At 48.0% G+C, this 21245-nt stretch overlaps 4 protein-coding genes across 4 annotated transcripts; all 4 read right to left on the minus strand.

Moving 5' to 3' along the window:
- Positions 1 to 1373: 1373 nt before the first annotated feature.
- Positions 1374 to 2858, minus strand: LOC112890789 (protein ALTERED XYLOGLUCAN 4-like). The gene has a single exon (XM_025957649.1). It carries the CDS (start codon positions 2844 to 2846, stop codon positions 1608 to 1610), a length of 1239 nt encoding a protein of 412 aa, XP_025813434.1. The 5' UTR covers positions 2847 to 2858; the 3' UTR covers positions 1374 to 1607.
- Positions 2859 to 5161: 2303 nt separating this feature from the next.
- Positions 5162 to 6863, minus strand: LOC112889979 (protein ALTERED XYLOGLUCAN 4-like). The gene is made up of 2 exons (XM_025956797.1): positions 6624 to 6863; positions 5162 to 6533 (listed from the first exon to the last, which is right to left on the minus strand). The coding sequence occupies exons 1-2, from the start codon at positions 6839 to 6841 to the stop codon at positions 5447 to 5449; spliced, it is 1305 nt and encodes a 434-aa protein (XP_025812582.1). The 5' UTR covers positions 6842 to 6863; the 3' UTR covers positions 5162 to 5446.
- A 935-nt stretch (positions 6864 to 7798) lies between these two features.
- LOC112889981 (protein ALTERED XYLOGLUCAN 4-like) lies at positions 7799 to 9495 on the minus strand. Its single transcript, XM_025956798.1, has 2 exons — positions 9232 to 9495; positions 7799 to 9113 (listed from the first exon to the last, which is right to left on the minus strand). The coding sequence occupies exons 1-2, from the start codon at positions 9450 to 9452 to the stop codon at positions 8039 to 8041; spliced, it is 1296 nt and encodes a 431-aa protein (XP_025812583.1). The 5' UTR covers positions 9453 to 9495; the 3' UTR covers positions 7799 to 8038.
- A 4821-nt stretch (positions 9496 to 14316) lies between these two features.
- Positions 14317 to 15917, minus strand: LOC112890838 (protein ALTERED XYLOGLUCAN 4-like). The gene is made up of 2 exons (XM_025957704.1): positions 15644 to 15917; positions 14317 to 15561 (listed from the first exon to the last, which is right to left on the minus strand). Exons 1-2 carry the CDS (start codon positions 15865 to 15867, stop codon positions 14478 to 14480), a joined length of 1308 nt encoding a protein of 435 aa, XP_025813489.1. The 5' UTR covers positions 15868 to 15917; the 3' UTR covers positions 14317 to 14477.
- Between the last annotated feature and the right edge of the window lie 5328 nt (positions 15918 to 21245).

Genomic DNA, 21245 nt, shown 5'->3' on the forward strand with positions numbered 1-21245 from the left:
AAAAAAAAGTTTGATTTACACTCTCAAAATATCATAAAAGTTCGATTTTCAACATTCAACTACAAAATCGAATAACATAGGCCATCCAGCTTTGAAACCGGACGAATTTGGCTCTTTGGGTGATTTTGAAGGTAGTTTTTCCATTTTGCAAAAATTAAAAATATTCAAATTTAAACTAAAAATTCATAACTAATTTATTTTAAATCAAAAAATACTAAATAGGTATCAAAAGTTTTCTAAAAATGTAACCTATCTATTAGCACTATGCTTATCAGTTATTCGGATCTAATTTTTTTATATTAATAATATTTGGTTGCTTGTAGTTATGCTAATTATTTTTGAATAATAAGATTCAAATAGAGCTATAATAGATAGATTACATTTTTAGAAAAATTTTGGTACTAGTTTTACATTTTTTGATTTAAAATAAATTAGTTTTGATTTTTAGATCTAATTAGATTTTTTATTTTTTAAAAATGCAAAACCACTCTTAAAACCACTCTAAGGGCCAAATTTACCTAATTTCGACAGTTGGATGGCCTATATTATCCGATTTTGTAATTGAATATTGAAAATCGGAGTTTTGCGATAGTTTGAGGCTGTAAACCGGACTTTTTTTAAAAAAAAACTACATCTACAAAATGGATCTTTGTAGAAGTGTTTGTTGATATTTAAGGGCAAATCAAAATGGTAACGATAAAAAAGAAAAAGAAAATAATATATAAAGTAGATAAAAATAATTTTACACTCTTCCAATTATTTCCGGATCTTCTCGTATCTCATCAATAATAACCGATGCAAATTCCCCTTTCTCATTCCTACCCAAGCCAACTACATCACTTGATATCATGTCTTAGATCACGTTTATCTTATGATGTATTCTCTTTATTCCTCAATAATGTAAGGTGCATATTTTCTTAAAAGAAGATTGAACTTTAAAATTTTATCAAGAATTAGCCTAATTTTACGCATGCCCCTATCATGCCTTGCATGTGTCCCCTATCGCACCGGTCCACCCTACGTGACAATGCAAGCCTATCTCTCTAGTGCATGTGATGCGACATGGGCTTGCCCAGTCAACGCCGCACCAGCGTGAAAGGACTATTGTGTGAAATGAGCCACGCAACAAAAATAAAAGTTAAGGCCGGTCACTTTTAAAAAATATTTATAAAAAGGTTTAAATAAAAAAGAATCTTAACCATCCGCAGATGCTTAGCAAAATATATATATAGTACTCCCGTTTTAACACATTTAATAACATTTTGGATAAACTAATAGTCAATTTTTTAACAAATTAGATTGTTTCTTAGGAACGATATGATTTAGAATATTGTACTAGACGTCTAATATCTAAAATCAACCTGCTTTGAGAGTTGAGAAACACGCAAAGAGCATAATTTGGTACATCTTTTCAAAAGTAAAGGATCAGGGGTGCAAGTGCTCTACAGCAGTGTTTGAAAAAGGCAACAATAACTAGTATCCATCCGTTCAAAATCGGTCGATCTAGATGCACGCATGCACCCATATCTCACGCCGACGAGGCAAATCGCAAAAGCGCGTCACGCCGCGTTGAGCTGGGTGCGCGCTCACACTGTAAGTCTGTACTCTCACCGCCTCTTGGTCAGAATCTGCTGCAACATCTCGTTGAAGGTGTCGACCGGCCCGGGCAGGCAGAAATGCAGGCAGTCGGTCTGCATCCTCTCCCGCGCACCGTGCGCGAACGGGTCGCGGTTCATGTACGGCCCGGGGTGCCCGTCCGGCCGCATCGCCGCCAGCTTCGTCACGTCCAGCACCTCGAACCTCACATCGCCGCCGTTCATCCGGGCCGCCGCCTCCGCCTCCTCGACGACGATGCTCCTGAGCTCCTCCTCCAATCTGTTCAGCTCCTTCTCCCCGTCTCTGTACGGCTCCTTCCTCGCGCACGCCGCGGGGTCGTCCATCCGGTTGTTTTCGAAGTGGGTCGGCGAGAACGTGGCCAGCACCACGGCGCGTGGCCGGCCGGAGCGGCTCAGCCGCTCCACCGCCGTCCGGTACGCCTGCCTGAACGGTGAGGCGTAGCCGATGTCGGTGCGGTTGAGCTCCGGGTGGGCGTGGACGCCGATCACCCCGCTCCCGTTGTGGTAGACGGCCGAGTTCAGCAGCCAGTGGCCCGCGGAGAGCACGACCACGTCCATGGTGTCGGCGTCGGCCGCCCACCGGTCCGCCGGCGCGTCGAGGTACACCAGGTTGTAGGGCATGCTGTAGTTCTCGGACTTGCCCGCGGACCTGGCGAGGTAGGGCGCCCAGTACAGGGACACCGTGACGCCGTGCGTCGGGAACGCCCAGCGAACGAACTGGCGCCGGTGCGGCTCGGGGTCCCGGTGCACGACCCGGTGCGGGGCCGCCGCGCTGAGGAGGCAGAAGAGGGACTCGGCCTGGTTCCGTGCCATGGAGTCGCCGATGAAGGCCACATGCTTGCCGCGCACCGCCGAGAGGAACGCCCTGGCGTCGAACGCCGGCAGGCGGCACCCCGCCGGCTGCCACCGCCAGTCGAGGTAGCCCGTGTCGGGGCGCCCGTTGCGGAGGCAGTCCTGGCCCTCCTTCACGCCGCACGCCGTGCCGTTGTACCGCCGCGCGTGGCCCGGCGCCCACACCCACCGCCCCTCCGAGTAGTCGCAGCTCCGTCGTCCTGATGATGATGAGAGGAAGGAGTGGGTGGTGTTGACGTATTGGAGCAGCGGGGTGAACACCGCGTCCTGGGTGACGGGGGGAGAGCAGCAGAGGAGGTGGAGGAGGGCCAGGGAGAGGAAGCCGGCGGCGAGCCAGGCGGTGGTGCTGAGGGAATGCAGTGGCTGCCACGCTGCCATCTCCGAGACAGCTGCAGGTACAAGACGGCGATGGTTGCTGCTTAACTTTGAAGGCGGTTATAGCTCCTAGAAGCACCAGTTGACCTCGGTATGATTAACTTTGGGTAACCAAGATTACGTCCATGGATCACCTCGTTTCTTGGTCATCAAATACCCAATGTTTTAGAGGACCAAGGTCCAAAGGAAGGCAGTAGGGGACAGTCCGTACTGTGGTAAGTTCCGTAGTGAATGGGAAAACCAAGGTCAGTGTAGCCAGTAGCACCAAATACAGTAATGCGGGCCTTCTCTTACGAGGGCCGTCTCTTCAGTCAGTCAGCTGTAGAACCGATAATATGATTATTGGGCCAAATGTTCCTACGAGTTAAGAAATAAATAGTCTAAACAGCCCAATTAACACGGACGATGCATGTGAGTGGTTGATTGCCATTGCGATGTAGGGTGGAGCTGCATCCTCAGTGGGCATAGTATCCCATCTCGGTTCAGTAGGGGGATAAGCAGCACAGGTGTAGAAACTCAAAGAACAACAAATGAGAGATGAGAGGATAAAAAAACTGTTCAAATTTGTGCTTTATCATTGTGCTATCTTGATCAATCAAATTGGTGTAGTGAGGAGGTACATGCATGGCCTTGGGTTGACTCCAAGTTTGATCAGTTTATATGGATGCATTATTGCTCAAAATGAGCTAGATAACCAAACTTAAGGCCTTTTTGGATGGTAGATAGCTAATTTTAGCTAGGTAGATACAAACAGAGTCGGCTAATACCTAGTTAATGTCAGAATATATTGACATGCTCAAAAGAAAAAGGCTGTCAGCTTGTAACAGGGTTTGTTCAGAGTTTGTTGTAGTTTGTTAGTCAAACTACTGTATAGATATTTTCTGTTGTAATCCTGCTGTACACAGACTATATTAACCAATAAATGATGAAGGGCTATTCTTGCTTCAGATAAAACCCTTCTATCTACCTGGATAGTAACTATCCAATTAGCTGGTCCAACCTAGCTAATTCTAGCTAGCCAGTTAATGGATTAGTTAGGTGGATCCAAACAGATCTTAGCGCATCAACCCAGCAATGCTGGATTAAGGATCTTTTAGCTTTTGTAGCACTATGTACATTTAGAGGCACTTTTACGGTTATATTAGCATCGGATTCAACTCACTAGTGCATTCACTTTTTTGGTAGCTCATTTCGAGAGCCCATATTTTGTTCCATATAGCATAAATCTGATGGGTTAGTATGAAAATAGTTGATTTATAGTTATTGTAAGATTTGAAAGCATTTGATTCTGGATCTACACAATGTTCTTGGAACCTAAGCAAACACGATTTCTTTGTTGCCATAAAAAAACTTCAAATATAGTCCACGCCTCCTGCATCTCAGGCTTTAGATGCTCTGAAATATAGGAGAGTTTCGTTTGGTGTTGGGTGGGGGCGTTATCGTCACGCTATCTAGTTCCGGCCAAGAAGGATAGACGGCGGGCAAGGGATTCGACGAGTACGAGCAGAAATAGCTCGGCTACCATGGAAGTATGAGGTGGAGGTGGATCCAGAGGTGTGGACTCCACTGGAGCGCATCGAGGAGGGCAGCACAGGGCACATGGATAGGATTCGCCTGTAATACTTCCCCTCACTGACGTGTGGTGTCGGACTCGCATGTTATTGATGCAACTGCAGGGGAAAATACTGCAAAGGATCCGTGTCCGGGTAGAAGATCCATTCTTTGTTTGACCACGTTGGAAAAAAAACAGTAGGAACCGAGTTGAAGGTAAAAGGAGAAACAAGAGCCGCCGCGGAAACGGAGAATGAATAGCTGATACATGTCGCCTGAAGAAAACGTTAGTTTCGGGCACTGCTGGGCAGCATTTCCCAATGTATTTGTAGTTCAAAACTTTACCATTATTACCAGCGCGGAGTGAGCTTGGTTCCCAGGAGGGACGTCGTGGGTTAGCATGTGCCTCAGGTTGTAATGGTCTAACTAATCTACAGTTTAAACTACTACATCCCAGGTCAAAATGACATCTGCAAAGATTCGGGCCGGCTCTAGAACGCCCTCATTTCGCTCAGTTCTATGACCAAATTAAATGCGAGCTGACCGAGCTGCGATTTCATGGAGATCTACGCGCGAACAGAAAATACATTCAGAAGAATTGAGATCTATGATCCTTCCTTCGGCCGACATCTGCAGCTAAATTAATTAGTCTTCCAAGAATCTCAACTTGTCAGTCTCCAAATCACCATCTGATCACAGTCGACTCACATCTCGAGCATCTCGCACGTAGATACGTGCAAAAAGAACGTTGTTGTTTCATTAAAAAAACAATCCCCTAATCGCAAAATTCAGCGCTCATTGCCTCGAGAGCTTTGTTTAATAATACTCCAAGTGGAGTGCATGTATACATAACAAGTATTTGAAGAGATGGAAGGAAAAAAAAAGGGTAGCTTGTAGCCGCACGATCTAGAATCTAGACAGCGGAGCCATCAAGAATTCAAGATGGACTCATCATGCATCCACGGCCGGGGGCAAAGCTGCCACACGAACCGGGGTCAACTACGAGCCATGGAACAGGAACACGTTCGGGCACTCGGTCACTCTCACTGATTTCACGGCCGCCTCTTCTTCAGGATCTGAACAAGTATCTCGTTGAACGTGTCCACCGGCCCCGGCAGGCAGAAGTGGAGGCAGTCGGACAGCATCCTGTCCGGCACGCCGTGCTCGAACGGGTGGTAGTTCATGTACACGCTGGGGTGCCCGTCCGGCCGCATCGCCGCCAGCGTCGTCACGTCCAGCACCTCGATCCTCGTCGCGCCGCCGGCGGCCCTCGCCCTGGCGAGCTCCGCCTCGTCGTAGACGACGTCCCGCACCTCCTTGAAGATCCACTCCAGCTCCCTCTCCCCCTCCCTGTACGGCTCCATCTTAGTGCACGCCGTGGGGCTGTCGATCGGCCTCCCCTCGAAGTGCGACGGCGAGAACGTGGCGAGCACCACGGTCCGCTGCCGCGACCCGGAGCTCAGCCGCTCCACCGCCGTCCGGTACGCCATGTGGAGCGGCCACGCGTAGCCGATCCGGGTGTAGTTGAGCTCCGGGGGCGCGTTGTGGGCGCCGACCACCTCGCTGCCGTTGTAGTAGATGGCCCCGTTCAGCAGCCAGTGCCCGGCGGCGAGCACCGCCACGTCGATCGTGTCGGCGTCGGCGCCCCACCGGTCGCCGGGCGCGTCGAGGTGCACGTGGTTCTCCTTGATGCTGTCGTCCTCCGGCTTGCCCTTGCCCCTGACGAGGAACGGGGCCCAGTAGTAGGACACCCTCACGTCGTGCGACGGGAAGGCATAGCCCCAGAAGTTGTGCCTCTGCGGGCCGGCGTCCCGGTACAGGAGGCGGTACGGGAACGCGGCGCTGAGGAGGCAGATGAGGGACTGCGCCTGGTTCCGCGCCATGGAGTCGCCGATGAAGGCCACATGCTTGCCGCGCACCGCCGAGAGGAACGCCCTCGCGTCGAACGCCGGCAGCGGGCACCCGCCGGCCGGCTGCCACCGCCAGTCGAGGTAGCCCGTGTCGGGCCGCCCGTTGCGGATGCAGTCCTGCCTCTCCTTCACGTTGCACTCGGTGGCGTTGTACCGCCGCGCGTGGCCCGGCGCCCACACCCACCTCCCCTCCGAGTAGCTGCAGTTCTTGTTGGTCCCTTCTCCCGGCCTGCAAATTGAAGAACCAACACCTCATCATCAGACCTGTGTGTGGCAACTGGCAAGCATGCAGATTGCAAACGAAGAAGCTACTACTTACACTGATGAGACGAAGGAGTAGGTGTTGTTGATGTACTGGCGCAGAGGAGAGAACACCGCTTGCTGGGTGCCGGCGGGGGAGCAGCAGAGGAGGTGGAGGAGCGCCAAGGAGAGGAAGCCGAGGACGAGCCAGACGCAGACGGGCTTGGAGAGGAAACAACCAGGATTTTTGCTCGACGGCTTCTGGCTGCGGGGATCCAGTGGCTTGTACACTCCCATCTCTAGCTAGCCACTGGGCTAATCTAAGTCTATGGTTGCTCAGTGTTTGGGTAGTTCGATGTGCATATATAGCAGGCGCGTTAACCTTGGAAAAGATAGTATAAAACTTGGTAATGTACGGTTTTGTACAGTCAGGATGACCTCTGTGCTTGCGGCTTGCTCAAAGTAAATAAGCATTAACCGAGTGGCCTGTCGGTGGGCAGTTTTCTTGACCATCAAACACATGTTACATTGTTACAATCACATCTAGCCATGAACTACACGTATGAAACAAGCAAAGTTGCAATAAGAAGGAAGCATAGCAACTAAATGAGCCTGCTTGTAGAGCCGAACTTCTTGTATCTGAATTTGGAAGCAATGCTGAGTTAGACGCAGAAGAGCGTATTGAAGGAATGTGTTTGAGGAGATTATTTATTTCTCTTATTAATCATTTTCGTCTTCGCATAGTGCATAGTTTTGAAGTAGATATTGCGGGTAGCTTGGGTCAATATTTTCGTAATGTATAAACCGATTTGATCCAGTGGCCATCTTTTTTCATTATTGATTAGAGTTCCTCAAATCTATGGTAAGATGTTTCCTTTATTTGTGAGAATTTCTAGAAGCTCTCTCTTAGCTTTTCTACTGAGTTGCACGTGAGGATTGACGTATGGAGGCTTTGCTTCGTTTTTCTATTGATGCACCCTTTGACCCACAGTTTCACCATAATGTTGGGTAACCTCCTAAAAGGAATGGATTCCATTGTGTAACCGGCCGTTGAAGTACATCCCAGGGGTAAATGGCAGCAGTATGGCACCATGCAAAGGTCAGAGTAAGAATGTGCTTATTTTACTCGAATCTATGACAAATTAATTGCTAGTTGGTGCATAGAGATGTGCGCGAGCACAATATATTTTCAGACAACTGAGATGAGATCCACGATCCCTCGACCAAACTTTGTTACGCTCATAGTCTTCCAAGAATCTCAATATGTCGGCCTCCAAATTAAAGAAATCAAATTAGCAACTTACAGTCAACTCCTTGTACTCAGTTTCGACCAAGTTTCTCCAATATGCAAAAAAGAAAACCTTACAATCGTTTTTTCCTCAAAAACATGATACAGTCATTAAACCATCTCCTAGGGACAAGAACATTTTTTTTAGCTTAATCTCTTCAAAAACCTTCTTTTCAAGCACAAGAACCGATCGACGGCTCTTCGTTTTACCGCTTCTTCCTCAGGATCTGCAGCAGTATCTCGTTGAAGGTGTCGACCGGCCCGGGCAGGCAGAAGTGGAGGCAGTCGGAGTACATCCTCTCCGGCATGCCGTTGGCGAGAGGGTTGGGGCGCATGTACAGGCCGGGGTGCCCGTCCGGCCGCAGCGAGGCCAGCTTCGACACGTCCAGCACCTCGACCCTCAGCGTGCTGTTCTCGCCGCCCCTCGCCCTTGCCGCCTCTGCCTCGTCGTAGACGATGTCCCGCACCTCCCTGAACACCCACTCGTTGTCCTTCTCCCCGTCCCTGTACGGCTCCGTCCTCGCGCACGCCGTGGGGTCGTCGGTGGGCTTGCCCTCGAAGTGGGACATGGAAAAGGTGGCCAGCACCAGGGTCCTCGGCCGGCCGTCGGACCTCAGCCGCTCCACCGACGTCCGGTACGCCATGTGCAGCGGCCACGCGTAGCCGAGGCCCGTCGTGTTGAGCTCCGGGTACCCGTGGGCGCCGATCAGCTTGCTCTCGTTGTAGTAGATGGCGCCGTTCAGCAGCCAGTGCGCGGCGCCGAGCACCACGACGTCGAACGTGCCGGCGTCGGCCGCCCACCGGTCGCCGGGCGTGTCGAGGTGGACGTGGTTCTCGCGGACGGTCTCGTCCTGCGACTTGCCCGTGGACTTCACGAGGAACGGGTTCCAGTAGAAGGACACCCTCACGTCGTGCGCCGGGAACGCGTAGCGCCAGAAGTTGTAGCTGCGCGGGCCCTCGTCGCGGTACAGGAGGCGGTACGGGAACGCGGCGCTGAGGAGGCAGATGAGGGACTGGGCCTGGTTCCGCGCCATGGAGTCGCCGATGAAGGCCACGTGCTTGCCGCGCACCGCCGAGAGGAACGCCCCGGCGTCGAACGCCGGCAGGGGGCACCCCGCCGGCTGCCACCGCCAGTCGAGGTAGCGCGTGTCGGGCCGCCCGTTGCGGATGCAGTCGTGGCTCTCCTTGGCGTTGCACTCGGTGGCGTTGTACCGCCGCGCGTGGCCCGGCGCCCACACCCAGTTCCCCACGGAGTAGTTGCAGCTCCGTCCTTCTCCCGGTCTGCAAGGTAACAAGCCACACAACATCATCAGAATTCAGAACTGGAAACACAGGAAACTTTGTTCGAAAAAAAGAGAGGAAACTTTGAAGATCTAAGCGTGCAGCATTTGTCACTTACACTGACGAGACGAAGGAGTAGGTGTTGTTGATGTACTGGCGCAGAGGAGAGAACACCGCTTGCTGAGTGCCGGCGGGGGAGCAGCAGAGGAGGTGGAGGAGCGCCAAGGAGAGGAAGCCGAGGACGAGCCAAGCGCAGGCGGGTCTGGAGAGGAAACCGCCATGATTTTTGCTGGATGGCCTCTGGTTGTGGGGGTCCAGTGGCTGGTACCCTGCTCCCATCTCTCTGAAGCCACTGCGCCAAGGTGCCCAGCAACAGCAGGGTAATGGTTGCTTAAGGGGGTTCAGGGGTCCGTTCTTCCATGTACATATAGAAGACGAGTTAACCTTGGAAGGATTAGTTTAGAACTTCTATAAATGGAATATTATTACAGTAGTAATTACTGTCGGTGGGAAGCTACGTTGTACTGGTTGCCTGATTGAGACTTGAAAATTACAAGTGGTAACCGTTGCAGTCGTCTCTGATACACACCTTCTTTAGTGAATGCTTGAAACTTCGGTCATCTTTCAGAATAAAAAAAACAAACTAACTGCTCACCATGTCACAGAGCCAGAAACAAAGTTAGGACAAATAATCTCTGGTTCTGAAGAGATGTCCGCTAGCTACTTTAGGCATGCTCTGTCATTCAGGGAACCTCGTCTCAGCCTGCAAGGAAATACTTGCCGGGGCTGGCTAGATTGCTAGGGAATCAAAGTATACCTGGTTGAACCAAGCATTTACTGTCACCCAACGAGCAGAGGTGAGGCACTGAAAATGTTCCAAGCGACCACTTATGTTAAAAATAACAATATATATTTGAGAAAATTCTAGAATAATTTTGACATGGCAAGAGAAAGGAGTTGTCATGCTTCATAGCAAGATAAGAATTCTCTAGAATAAGAAATTTGACATGGTTGGATAAGGATGAGAAAATTTTAGAGTCAACAAAAGAAGAGTGTAGAAGTTACTATATAGCAACACCACAATACCTATAAGCACTTATAAATAGAGGTACTCTCCTCCCCCTCTTGGCATACAATGATATAAGAGGTCTGAAGTAAGAGATGTTCTATCGATAGGATAGCCACATAAAGATACAGAGTATAAGAGTTCTGTATTATATTAAGTTATAGTGAATAAAGAGTTGAGTTCTTTTGTATAAGAGTCCTGTGTTATATTAAGTTATAGTGAATAAAGAGTAGAGTTCTTTTGTATAGAGTTTGTCTCCCGTGTTATTGTCTCCCGTGTTAGCATCTAGGTGAATGTCTCGCCGGTGTAGTGTGGATATAGGGTTCAAAAAAGAATGGTAGCGAACTATTTTGGTTCCACTTCTCGAAATCGGTGTTAAAATTAGAGGTATCGATTTCTCAACACCTTTTCAGCAATCCGATGAAGGCTTGATAAAATCAATACTAATGAGGCTGGCTAAATCAATTATAGTGTTTGGTGTCTTTAGTCTCTGAAAAGAGGATATGAACCGCACAAAACTCGTCTATTGATCTCTACTCATATAAATACATCTACAAGAGAGTTTGTGTGTAACAGAAAAGCCTAAGCCTACGCGTTGCATGCGGAGCTAACGGCGAGCGATGAGCGTGGGCGACACGGTCTAGTGCATGGTGAAGCTGACGGGCGTAGCAGGCGCGGAGGTAGTTGGAGACGGAGTTGCATGCTATTAACAGTCTCCAATTTATTTTTTGTCTTTCTGCACCTGGGGCATATCATGGTGTATTTTTGTATTAGCCTTCCAGAAAGCAAATTTATCCACTGAATCAATAATTTCAAATATCAAGCTATATTTATTTAAGCTATGTTTTAAATCTAAATTTTTTTAATTTAACATATTTGCCCACACTAGTATAGTAGTAACATAGAGGAAACTTGGAAGACAACTTTCGCAAGATCTGTTCACTTGTGATCAAGTGATCTTTTTCGTTGGTTGCACAGCCAGCAGCTCAGCTGCAAGGCTAAAAGCTGTTGCATTTGCTCCTTTGGTTGCAGCTGCATCCACATCGCAACAGTAGCCATCTCTTCCCAACACTCCCTTTGATGACAATCGAGGTGCCAATGGAGCAAGAAAAAATTCCTTTTGATACTAGTAAAATTACTAAATCCTTCCTCACCCTCCAAAGTTAAAAATCCCTATATAACACTAGTTCTAAATTTTATTTCTAAATTAACGCTATCGTCAATTCTGTTAGTACTTTCCGTTAACAAGTGAGCAAGTGGTCTAAATTACCTCTGGTTATAGAAGACGAGAAGAGAGATAATGCCTAGGCTTCCATCTTTATCCCGTGCCCCCCTCGATCCCATGCGGGCTTGCTCCCCCTCGCAAACCGTAGATCGGCGCGGCGGCGGCATGCTAGGAAGGCAGGGCGCCGCGAGCTCGGGCGCCGCGGCGGCGCGCTAGGAAGGCTAGTCGACACAAGCTCGGGCGCCATGGCGGCGCAAGGCGGCTGCGCGCTTTTTTTTTTCTCTTTTTGAAAAGGTATGCGGCTGCGCGCTAGGAAGACCGGGCGACGCAAGCTCGGGAGCTAGGAAGGCCGGGCCACACGAGCTTGAGCGGGGGCGCCGACCACGCACAGCTCGCTCGCGGGGGCGCGCGCTGGCCACGCGCGCGGCTTGTTGCGGGGGCGCCGGCCAGGTTCGCGGCCCGCCCCGGGCGCCAGGCACGCTCGCGCTCGCTCGCAGGCCCGCTCGGAGGCACCGATCTAGCGCTGTCGCTCGCGGTGCAGAAGGCCGATATTTCCTGTTTCATCTTCAACGTAACATCACCAACCACGTCCTGCCGCATATCAAAAGGAGCAGCATGTAAGAATTTAGAAAGTAAACACAAATATGTGTAAGAATTTAGAAAGTAAACACAAATATATATGTACATTGCTGACGGTTCATCTAAAATTCATTTACGATTAGTTATTGAATATGTTGTTGTAAATCTATTTGTAATATATATGTAACTAATTTTTTTGTTATTCTTTAATTTAACAGAGTTTGGTATCTAAATGATGTGATTACATCATGTACATCCTCATTTATAATAAATTTATAAGATATTTATAAATTTTTTAGACCTGGTGAATATGAAATGTACGTATTACTCCCCATTCAATTTTAATAGATCTATTTTACCTCAGTACAAAGACCAAGGAGAAGGATTCAGTAATCATGTACACCTCGTCATCATATGCACGCACTAGTTTTTTTTTCTAGAGGAACTATTCTGTACGGGAACCGTCGGATCCGGGACGACAACTCAAATAGGAGTACTAGAAGAGAAATTTTTAGATTTGAAAATAGATTTATCAAAAGAGAATGGAGGAGCATTGATGAAGATTTCTTTTCAACTAGTCCTAATTAAAAATAGATTCTAAACGTTTTATAACTAGAGATGATATACACCTCAATCAAATCTCACTACCAACTCAACTTAACTAAAATGATTTCAAAAGGATATTATATAGATGGATTGTAAACAACTAAATGCAACTAATCTATTTTATTCACAATTTGTTGATTTCTTTTAAATTTATATAAGGCTGTATCGTTCAATCTCTTGCTGAACTTTTAATAAATTTCATAAATTATCTTACCTGGATCAGATTTTCTATCAACCCTCATCTACAAGATCGAATCATTTTACTTGTTCCTTTTCTTTTTATGCATTAATAAGTGGTAATTGATCAATTTAAGCTGCATCAGGCGATTAACTTCTAATCTTGGTATTCGTATGAGTTTTGCTAAGCCTTTTCTTTATTACAATTAGATTTGTCGGTTAATTTTATTTAGTTTATCACCCTATTATCATTATTGTCTCAGTCGAATCCTACGAAGGTGGCGCTAAATTAAGTTTGATCGGCTAGATTCATCTTTTATAATAAAGTTTATTCCTAGTAACATTTATCGTTCAGATCGGCTCATTTAATCGATGGTTTATTTTTAAATTTCTTAACTTTATCTTTAATTGATTTGGAAATTTAGTCGATGTCTCTATTTTAGTATCGGACTTTATAGCCGATACCACGTTGGAACTTTTCGGAATCCCTGCCGATGCGTTTCTTTTGTTTATTAATATATTTTTCTCTTGTCAATTATAGGTTAAATTGATTGGCACGCTGCGAACCTCGAGAATAGGACCTGCACTAGAGTGAAGCAAATCTCCTAAGTCTTAGCGTGTCCTGTTACATGAAGATCATCATCCAAATCCGAAATGACATGAGACGGCAACTCAAATAGAACCAGCAAAAGAGAAAATTTTAGTTTTGGAAATAGGTCTATCAAAAGAGAATGCAGGGAGTACTAATGAAGATTTCATTTTCGCTAGTAGTAATTAAAAAAATAGATTCTAAACATTTTATAACTAGAGATGATATAAACCTCAATCAAATTATTACCAACACAACTTAATTAAAAGAATTTCAAAAAGACATATTACAGACGGATTCTAAAGAACTGAATGCAATGACTATAATATAAGAAGATTCAAAACTTATCTCTTAATTGTAATGACCAGATACATCTTAAACAATGTTAACATAACAATTATTCACCATAACAATTATTCACCACATGTAACAAAAAATTGTTTTTAAACGCCACCAGATGGCTTTTTGCATCACAGAGAATGGTTTGGCCAGTTGCCGTTAAAACCCATTGGCAATAATTTTATTGCACATAGGCACTGCAAACTGTTTATGTCATCTATTGGCATTGACCCATTTTTAAGTAATACGGGCCAATGTAAGCTTTCTCTCTCCCTCCATCCCTTTGATTGTTTTGCCTCGAAATTTTGCAAAACATTGAGGCTGGACTGGATGTTCTAGTAATTCCCTTGAAATGCATATGGGTTTAGGAGCCTTTGCCCTGTTTTCTATTCATGAACCCTATGCTCCACGTAGTAGTTAAAAAAAATTATTCCCTTTGGTGTAAACGGGCACCTAAAATACACTATATCCCTGGTCTAAATGGCGCCCTGCAAAGATCAGAGTAGGCACTGTTTATTCAACTCGAGTCTGATACCATATTAATTGCTAGTTCAACGGTTTGCAGCATGGAGATGTGCGCAAACAGAATATATTCAGAAATCAGAACAACTGAGATCCATGATCCCTCGACCACTGTATGGCTTTGGCGTGCTCTGAATTTTGTTGCCTCACTGGCTTTAGCAAAATCTCTCTTCCTGAGCTTCTTTCAGAGTACAAGTGTTTGAAAGAATAAATAAAGTATATTTAAGACGCAAGTTTTACAAGTGATGAGCGGTTTGTGTTTCATCGCCTCTTCCTCCTCAGGATCTGCAGCAAAATCTCGTTGAAGGTGTCGACGGGCCCGGGCAGGCAGAAGTGGAGGCAATCGGAGTACATCCTCTCCGGCACGCCGTGCGCGAACGGGTCGCGGTGCATGTACACGCTCGGGTGTCCGTCCGGCCGCATCGCCGCCAGCTTCGTCACGTCCAGCACCTCGACCCTCGTCGTCGCGCCGCCCCCGGCGCTCCTCGCCCTCGCGGCCTCCGCCTCGTCGTACACGATGTCCCTGAGCTCCCTGCAGATCCAGTCCAGCTCCTTCTCCCCCTCCTCGTACGGCTCCATCTTCGTGCACGCCGTGGGGCTGTCGCTCGGCCTGCCCTCGAAGTGCGCCGGCGAGAACGTGGCCAGCACCACCGTTCGCGGCCGGCTCGAACTCAGCCGCTCCACCGCCGTCCGGTACGCCATCTTGAGCGGCCACGCGTAGCCGACGCCGGTGTAGTTGAGCTCGGCGGGGGCGTTGTGGGCGCCAATCACCTCGCTGCCGTTGTAGTAGATGGCCCCATTCAGCAGCCAGTGGCTGGCGCCGAGCACCGCCACGTCGATCGTGTCGGCGTCGGCGCCCCACCCGTCGCCGGGCGTGTCGAGGTGGACGTGGTTCTCGCGGACGCTCTCGTCCTCCGACTTGCCCGTGGCCTTGACGATGAACGGGTTCCAGTAGAAGGACACCGTCACGCCGTGCGCCGGGAACGCGTACCTCCAGAAGTTGTGCTTGTGCTGGTCGGCGTCGCGGTACACGAGCCGGCTCGGGAACGCGGCGCCGAGGAGGCAAACGAGGGACTGGGCCTGGTTCCGCGCCATGGAGTCGCCGATGAAGGCGACGTGCTTGCCGCGCACCGCCGAGAGGAACGCCCCAGCGTCGAACGCCGGCAGCGGGCACCCACCGGCCGGCTGCCACCGCCAGTCGAGGTAGCCCGTGTCGGGCCGCCCGTTGCGGAGGCAGTCGTGGCTCTCCTTGACGTTGCACTCGGTGGCGTTGTACCGCCGCGCGTAGCCCGGCGACCACACCCACCTCCCCTCCGAGTAGTTGCAGCCCTCATCTCCTCCCGGCCTGCAAAGAACCAACGCAGTAAGATCTAGGTGCTTGCTCATGTAACCATGGAGGTCTTAAGCGCTCAGCATCTTTCACCTACACTGATGAGACGGAGTAGTAGGTGTTGTTGATGTACTGGAGCAGAGGGGAGAACGCCGGCCGTTGAGCGCCGGCGGGAGAGCAGCAGAGGAGGTGGAGGAGGGCCAGGGAGACGAAGCCGCAGGCGAGCAGAGCGCAGACGGGTTTGGAGACGAAACAGGGAGGGTTTTTGCTGGATGGCTTGTGGTGGTTGTGGGAATCCAGAGGCTGGTACGACGCTCCCATCTCTAGGTAGCCGATGATGAGATGAGCTATGGGAAGGGATTGAGTTGGGAAGTTCGATGTAGTACATATAGCCCAGCTCAATCATACAGGAGGGGAGTGAACTTTGGGAAGAGGATAGGACCTTTCCTTATCATGCACGGTTATGCATTGCATATGGATCTGTTCTGCCAAATTAAATAAGAACAATGGCGGTTCATCAGCGGGTTTATATCACTAAGTCCTTCAGAACTTTCCGTTCGAGTCATGCGATCGCTTTTTAAGCGGGTTCATCAGCGGACAGCAGGTTTATAATAAGCATTTCGTTCCTTTAGTGAATGCTAGACCTAGGACAAAAGACAGTGCCCATTCTTCCCACCCTCCATTTCATTTGTTTTCTAAAGATCTCAGTCACTACATTCTACTTCTTTTGTTTTCTTAAGATCTCAGTCAGATTTAGTGGTGATTAATTTCTGCGTTCATAAGATGCGCATATGAAGCATGCATGTCATACCGAACGGATAGCATCTCCTTATAAGTCTAATGCTCTACAGCACTACTGAGCCAATGAACAATCTCAAACCTCATCATGTCATAAGCGAGCATATAACTATGTATGTTTTTTCCTGCTACTCAATACACTTGGTTGCGTTTGCGGTGTTGAACCAAACGCAACCTAAAAGCAAAGGCATGCTCATAGCGTGCTACCACCAATGACGACCTGTGCAGTGTTTGAATATAGATCACCAGACTAGAAAACTTGGCGCGGCCTTGCCGCGCCCTCCTTGGAGTGGGCCAGTTTATTGCTTTTGTGATTTGTCTCTAACCCTTCTATCAATATACTTGATTTAAAGATGTACTAAAGTTGTACATCATGATTAACATTGCTAATATTTACAACAAAAGCTTAGCTGCAGAGTAGTAGATAATCCATTTTTGATATGCGAGGATATTGTGAGCTAAGTTATCAGTAGTTTTTTTTTACAGCAAAAGCATATTGTGTTGACTTGGTACCATTCTGTCGGCTATCCAGATTCAAGTGGTGTACCTAAATTTGGCAATACGTTTTATGTGTACTGTTTTGCAGAAGTACTACTATTAGTGTAATCAAAACAAATGTAAGGTCTGAGTAACCGTACAACTAATTCTTAGACCTAATTGGATTGCTATTTGGTCTTGCACAAGGGATTTTGCAAGAATGCTTAGGAGCGTGAGCATACTTTGAAGTGTACAATTTTAGCGGTACAGTGTTGCATTTGAGTACTGGTATTGTCGAAGGTCATTTTAATTTAGAGATGGAAGAGATTCACATAATTGGTAGGTGAAGAATTATCTGGTACATAGAATCATTTTAATTTAGCACGGCACGAGGGTCAAGGCCAGTAGCAGCAGCTGCAGCCGAATGCAATGCATCGGTGGAGCCGCGACCCTCGAACTTGACTCCTCCAGTGTAGTCGACGGTCCTTGTGTGCCTGGCTATTTCTTCCTCGGTTCTCCACCACAAGTAACACACTTTTTTGGAAAGACTACAAGCAACGCACTTGCTACTGTCTCGAAACTCAATATGCGCCGAGCTAAATCTCGAGCGTCGTTATGCGAGCCATCTTCGTGCACCGGAGCTCGAGCATGGTCGCGTAACGGATCCCGCCCTATGACATCCCACCATCGTAGCACCAAACCTGTCGGTGTTTTACCGCTACGCTCATCGAGAGATACCCCCGAGGTGATGAGTTTGTAGGTAGGGTGTCGCCGAGATCAGGAACTCGAAGGTGCAAGGAACACAAGGTTTAGATAGGTTCGGATTGCTGAGAGTGTAATACCCTATGTTCTGTGTGGTTTGTATTACCTTTGATGGTGATTGTCCTCGAGGGGTGTTCGGTGTTTTACCGGCTGCCCACCGAGGGTTATGCCCAAGGTGGTAAGTTTAGGTGAGGAGACGCCGAGATCAGGGATTCGAAGGTGCAAGGAACACAAAACTTAGACAGGTTCGGGCCGCGAGGCGCGTAATACCCTATGTCCTGTGTGGTGGTTTGTATTGCCTTGGGTGTAGAATGATCTGTTTTGAAGGGGCCCCTGCCCCCCTTATATATCCGGAAGGTCAGGGTTACATGGATCTAATCAATACCAGCCAAGGAATTGTACCCGGGTATAACTCGAGTAGTTTCCTTCTGTACCGACTAGCTTTATCTCCTACTCAAACGAGTAGAAAACAATACAAATAAGAGATAAGACAGGTTTTATCTCTTAACCTTGTTTAAACTACGTTATGTACACAGCCCCGTAGCCCCAGGTCTGACAAGCCCCTGAGCTCTTCGTAGCTAAGAACTGCAAGCTTCTCGAGTACTTTCGAAGTAGTCTTCGACTTCTTGCAAAGCTCCGTCTTGAAGTTCTTCTTCGAGTACTTACTTGGCTGCATCGAAGCTATGAGGTGCTCATGCCCCGAATTATTCCTTTGGTATGGTGTGCGATTGAAAAATCGCACTCCATATGGAGTAGCCCCCGAGCCTTAAGTTGAATCGAAGAATCAGGCTGAGGGTCGCATTAGTCTTAAATCTTCCTTACTTACTCTTCGAACAAATTCGAAAAAATAAGTAGTCGATGCCACGTACCCTGCAGCCCCCGAGTCTTGAACCCAAATCTCCTAGGTTTGGGAAAAAGGATCCAAGAATCGTGGCATTGGTGTTACTCTGAAATCCCGAGAAAAACTCTTCGCCTTCTGCACAGTGAAATTAAGCCTCCCGCTGGTTTATTTAACCGCGCGGTGACTTAGGGTTTCTTCTGCACTCTCAGTCTTCATTTGAATCGTCTTCGAGTAGTTTTGCAGTGTCCAGCCCCCGAGCTTACGAGCCAGGAGAGCCGAATGAGCGATGTCGAGTAGTGTGCATCGCCCAGCCCCCGAGCCTGGGAACTAGCGGAACTGTGATGGCACGCCGTGCTGCCTGGAGGATTGTTGCCGAAGCTTGATCTGAAAAAAGACAATGCATACATCATGTAGCATAATGTAAAGATACCGAGTAATACTCAGTAATAATGTGAAGACACCAAAATTTATTTGGTGTAAAAATTGCTGTGTCGAGCTCTTTTTTAGACCATTTAAATCTCCCGAACAGTCCACCTATTACGTTTAAGCATCTGGTCTTGTTTTAGCCGTTGCTCATATCGTGTATGAGATCTTTGTCTCGTGTACGCGTAGAGGCGTTAGGCGTGACAAAAGAGCCGAGGTTTCACGGATTAAGGTGTGTGCTACTCAAGTAGATTAGCGACCGTTAAGAGGAGACAACGAGCTAAAAGTAGTCATCATGCGACAAAGAGGATGCGCAGTGCGCAAAAGTAGTTGACGAAGTGTAGCTCTGGAGGGTTTCAATGCCCGTCGAGGGACATACACAGATAGGTAGTCGGCGAAGTGTAGCTCTGGAGGGATTCATACCCGTCGAGAGACGTACACAGATAAGTAGTCGATCATGGTGTAGCCCCCGAGGGTTTCATACCCGTCGAGAGGCGTACCCAAAAAGGTATCCAATCATGGTTTAGCCCCCAAGGGTTTCATGCCCGTCGAGAGGCGTACCCAAAAAGGTAGCCGATCCTATGAAGAACAAGTCGGAAAAGGTATAAATCACTTAGCTTGATTCGTGGATGAATGTCAATGAAGCCGTGGAGCTCGTTGATGGAGCTGTGACGATTTGTTGATGAAGCTCGACTAGTCGGAGTCGATACCAACTAGTTTTCAAGTCGAGGCGAGTAGTCGAAGTAGTCGTCGTCGGTGGGCCGTCGATCGTCCTCGCGAAGTCGAGGTGCCCCACGGTGGGCGCCAGCACGGCCTTCTGGTGAACTAGAAAGATGCCATCGAGTTCGCCGGTGGATCTTCGATGCGCTCCCCTACCTGGCGCGCCAGCTGTCGGTGTTTTATCGGCTGCCCACCGAGGAGCATGCCCAAGGTGGTAAGTTTAGGTGAGGAGACACCGAGATTAGGAACTCGAAGGTGTAAGGAACACAAAATTTAGACAGGTTCCGGCCGCGAGGCATGTAATACCCTACGTCCTGTGTGGTGGTTTGTATTGCCTTGGGTGTAGAATGATCTGTTTTGAAGGGGTCCCTGTCCCCTTATATATCCAGGAGGTTAGGGTTACATGGATCTAATCAATACCAGCCAAGGAATCGTACCCGGGTATAACTCGAGTAGTTTCCTTCTGTACTGACTAGCTTTATCTCCTACTCAAACGAGTAGAAAACAATACAAATAAGAGATAAGATGGACTTTATCTCTTAACCTTGTTTAAACTACGTTATGTACACAGCCCCGTAGCCCCGGGTTTGACAAGGGGGTCCCTGTCTTCTCTTATATAGTCCGGGGGACAGATTTACATGGAAGTCCTAGTCGGGTACAAGCCCAGGAGTTCTACCCGAGTACTTCTCGGGTAGTTTTCTACCGTGTCCGACTAGTTTCACTACTGTATGAGTAGTCCAACTTCACTACGAGTAGTTACCACAGATGTAGGGCGTGGATCATGTCTCGTCCCGTATCTTAAGACAGTCCCATGTACCCGGGTCTGACAAGCCCCCGAACTCTTCGTAGCCAAGTACTGCAGGCGTCCGAGTACTTCTAAAGGTGTCGTCGAGTTCTCCCGAACTTCATCTTGAAGGTGTCCTCCGAGTACTTCCTTGGTTGCGTCGAGGCTGTGAGGTGCTCATGCCTTGAGTAGTTGTCTTGTCTTCTTTATATGGGGTGCAATTAAGCTCGCACTCCATATGGAGTACCCCCTGAGCCTTAGGTTGACTTATAGAATCAGATTGAGGGTCGATTTAATCTTGAGTCTTCTATCTTTATCTTCCACCAGATTTAAAAAATAAGTAGCTGATGACACATGTCCCGCAGCCCCCGAGTCTTAAATCCAAATCCCCAAGTTTTGGAATAAAGGATCCAAAGAATCGTGGCATGCAATATATGACGGTAAAGATCCGATGGTGAACGTGGGCAAATTGGTGTAGTAAATTTGAAAACCTCTTTTTTCGGGATGAATTCCTTAAAAAATTAGTGAAACAAATAACATCCCCAACAAACATCCAAAATTACCTCTCAAATCAAACTTTGTGCCCTGAGCTAGTGGCTAAATAAGACCTCTGTGTAATAATTTGAACAAACCCCTTATTTCAAAATAAAATTCCTGAAATAATAGTTAATAAACATCTACCTAAGATAAATCTTTAAAAGCCTCTTGGATCGGATATTGTCGAGTAATTTTACAGCGTCCAGTATTGAAACATGAGAGCTGTCCCTTGTGGCACGCTGAGTGCCTTGTCCGATCGAACCCCTGAGCCAAGGGGCCACATGAGGATCATAGAATATACATAGCAATTGATGGCGTCAGCCCCCGAGCCCAGGCATCAAGCAAGTAGCCGCTGGT

Source organism: Panicum hallii, chromosome 4 (genome assembly GCF_002211085.1).
Source record: "Panicum hallii strain FIL2 chromosome 4, PHallii_v3.1, whole genome shotgun sequence".
Lineage (NCBI taxonomy): Eukaryota > Viridiplantae > Streptophyta > Magnoliopsida > Poales > Poaceae > Panicum > Panicum hallii.

What these genes read in the sequence shown, in the direction of transcription:
- LOC112890789 (XM_025957649.1), bottom strand. Translation starts at nt 2,846, where the DNA reads ATGGCAGCGTGGCAGCCACTGCATTCCCTCAGCACCACCGCCTGGCTC.
- LOC112889979 (XM_025956797.1), bottom strand. Translation starts at nt 6,841, where the DNA reads ATGGGAGTGTACAAGCCACTGGATCCCCGCAGCCAGAAGCCGTCGAGC. An exon ending in TACTCCTTCGTCTCATCAGT is followed by an intron (nt 6,534 to 6,623) that starts GTAAGTAGTAGC and finishes TTCAATTTGCAG; the next exon opens with GCCGGGAGAAGGGACCAACA.
- LOC112889981 (XM_025956798.1), bottom strand. Translation starts at nt 9,452, where the DNA reads ATGGGAGCAGGGTACCAGCCACTGGACCCCCACAACCAGAGGCCATCC. An exon ending in TACTCCTTCGTCTCGTCAGT is followed by an intron (nt 9,114 to 9,231) that starts GTAAGTGACAAA and finishes GTTACCTTGCAG; the next exon opens with ACCGGGAGAAGGACGGAGCT.
- LOC112890838 (XM_025957704.1), bottom strand. Translation starts at nt 15,867, where the DNA reads ATGGGAGCGTCGTACCAGCCTCTGGATTCCCACAACCACCACAAGCCA. An exon ending in TACTACTCCGTCTCATCAGT is followed by an intron (nt 15,562 to 15,643) that starts GTAGGTGAAAGA and finishes GGTTCTTTGCAG; the next exon opens with GCCGGGAGGAGATGAGGGCT.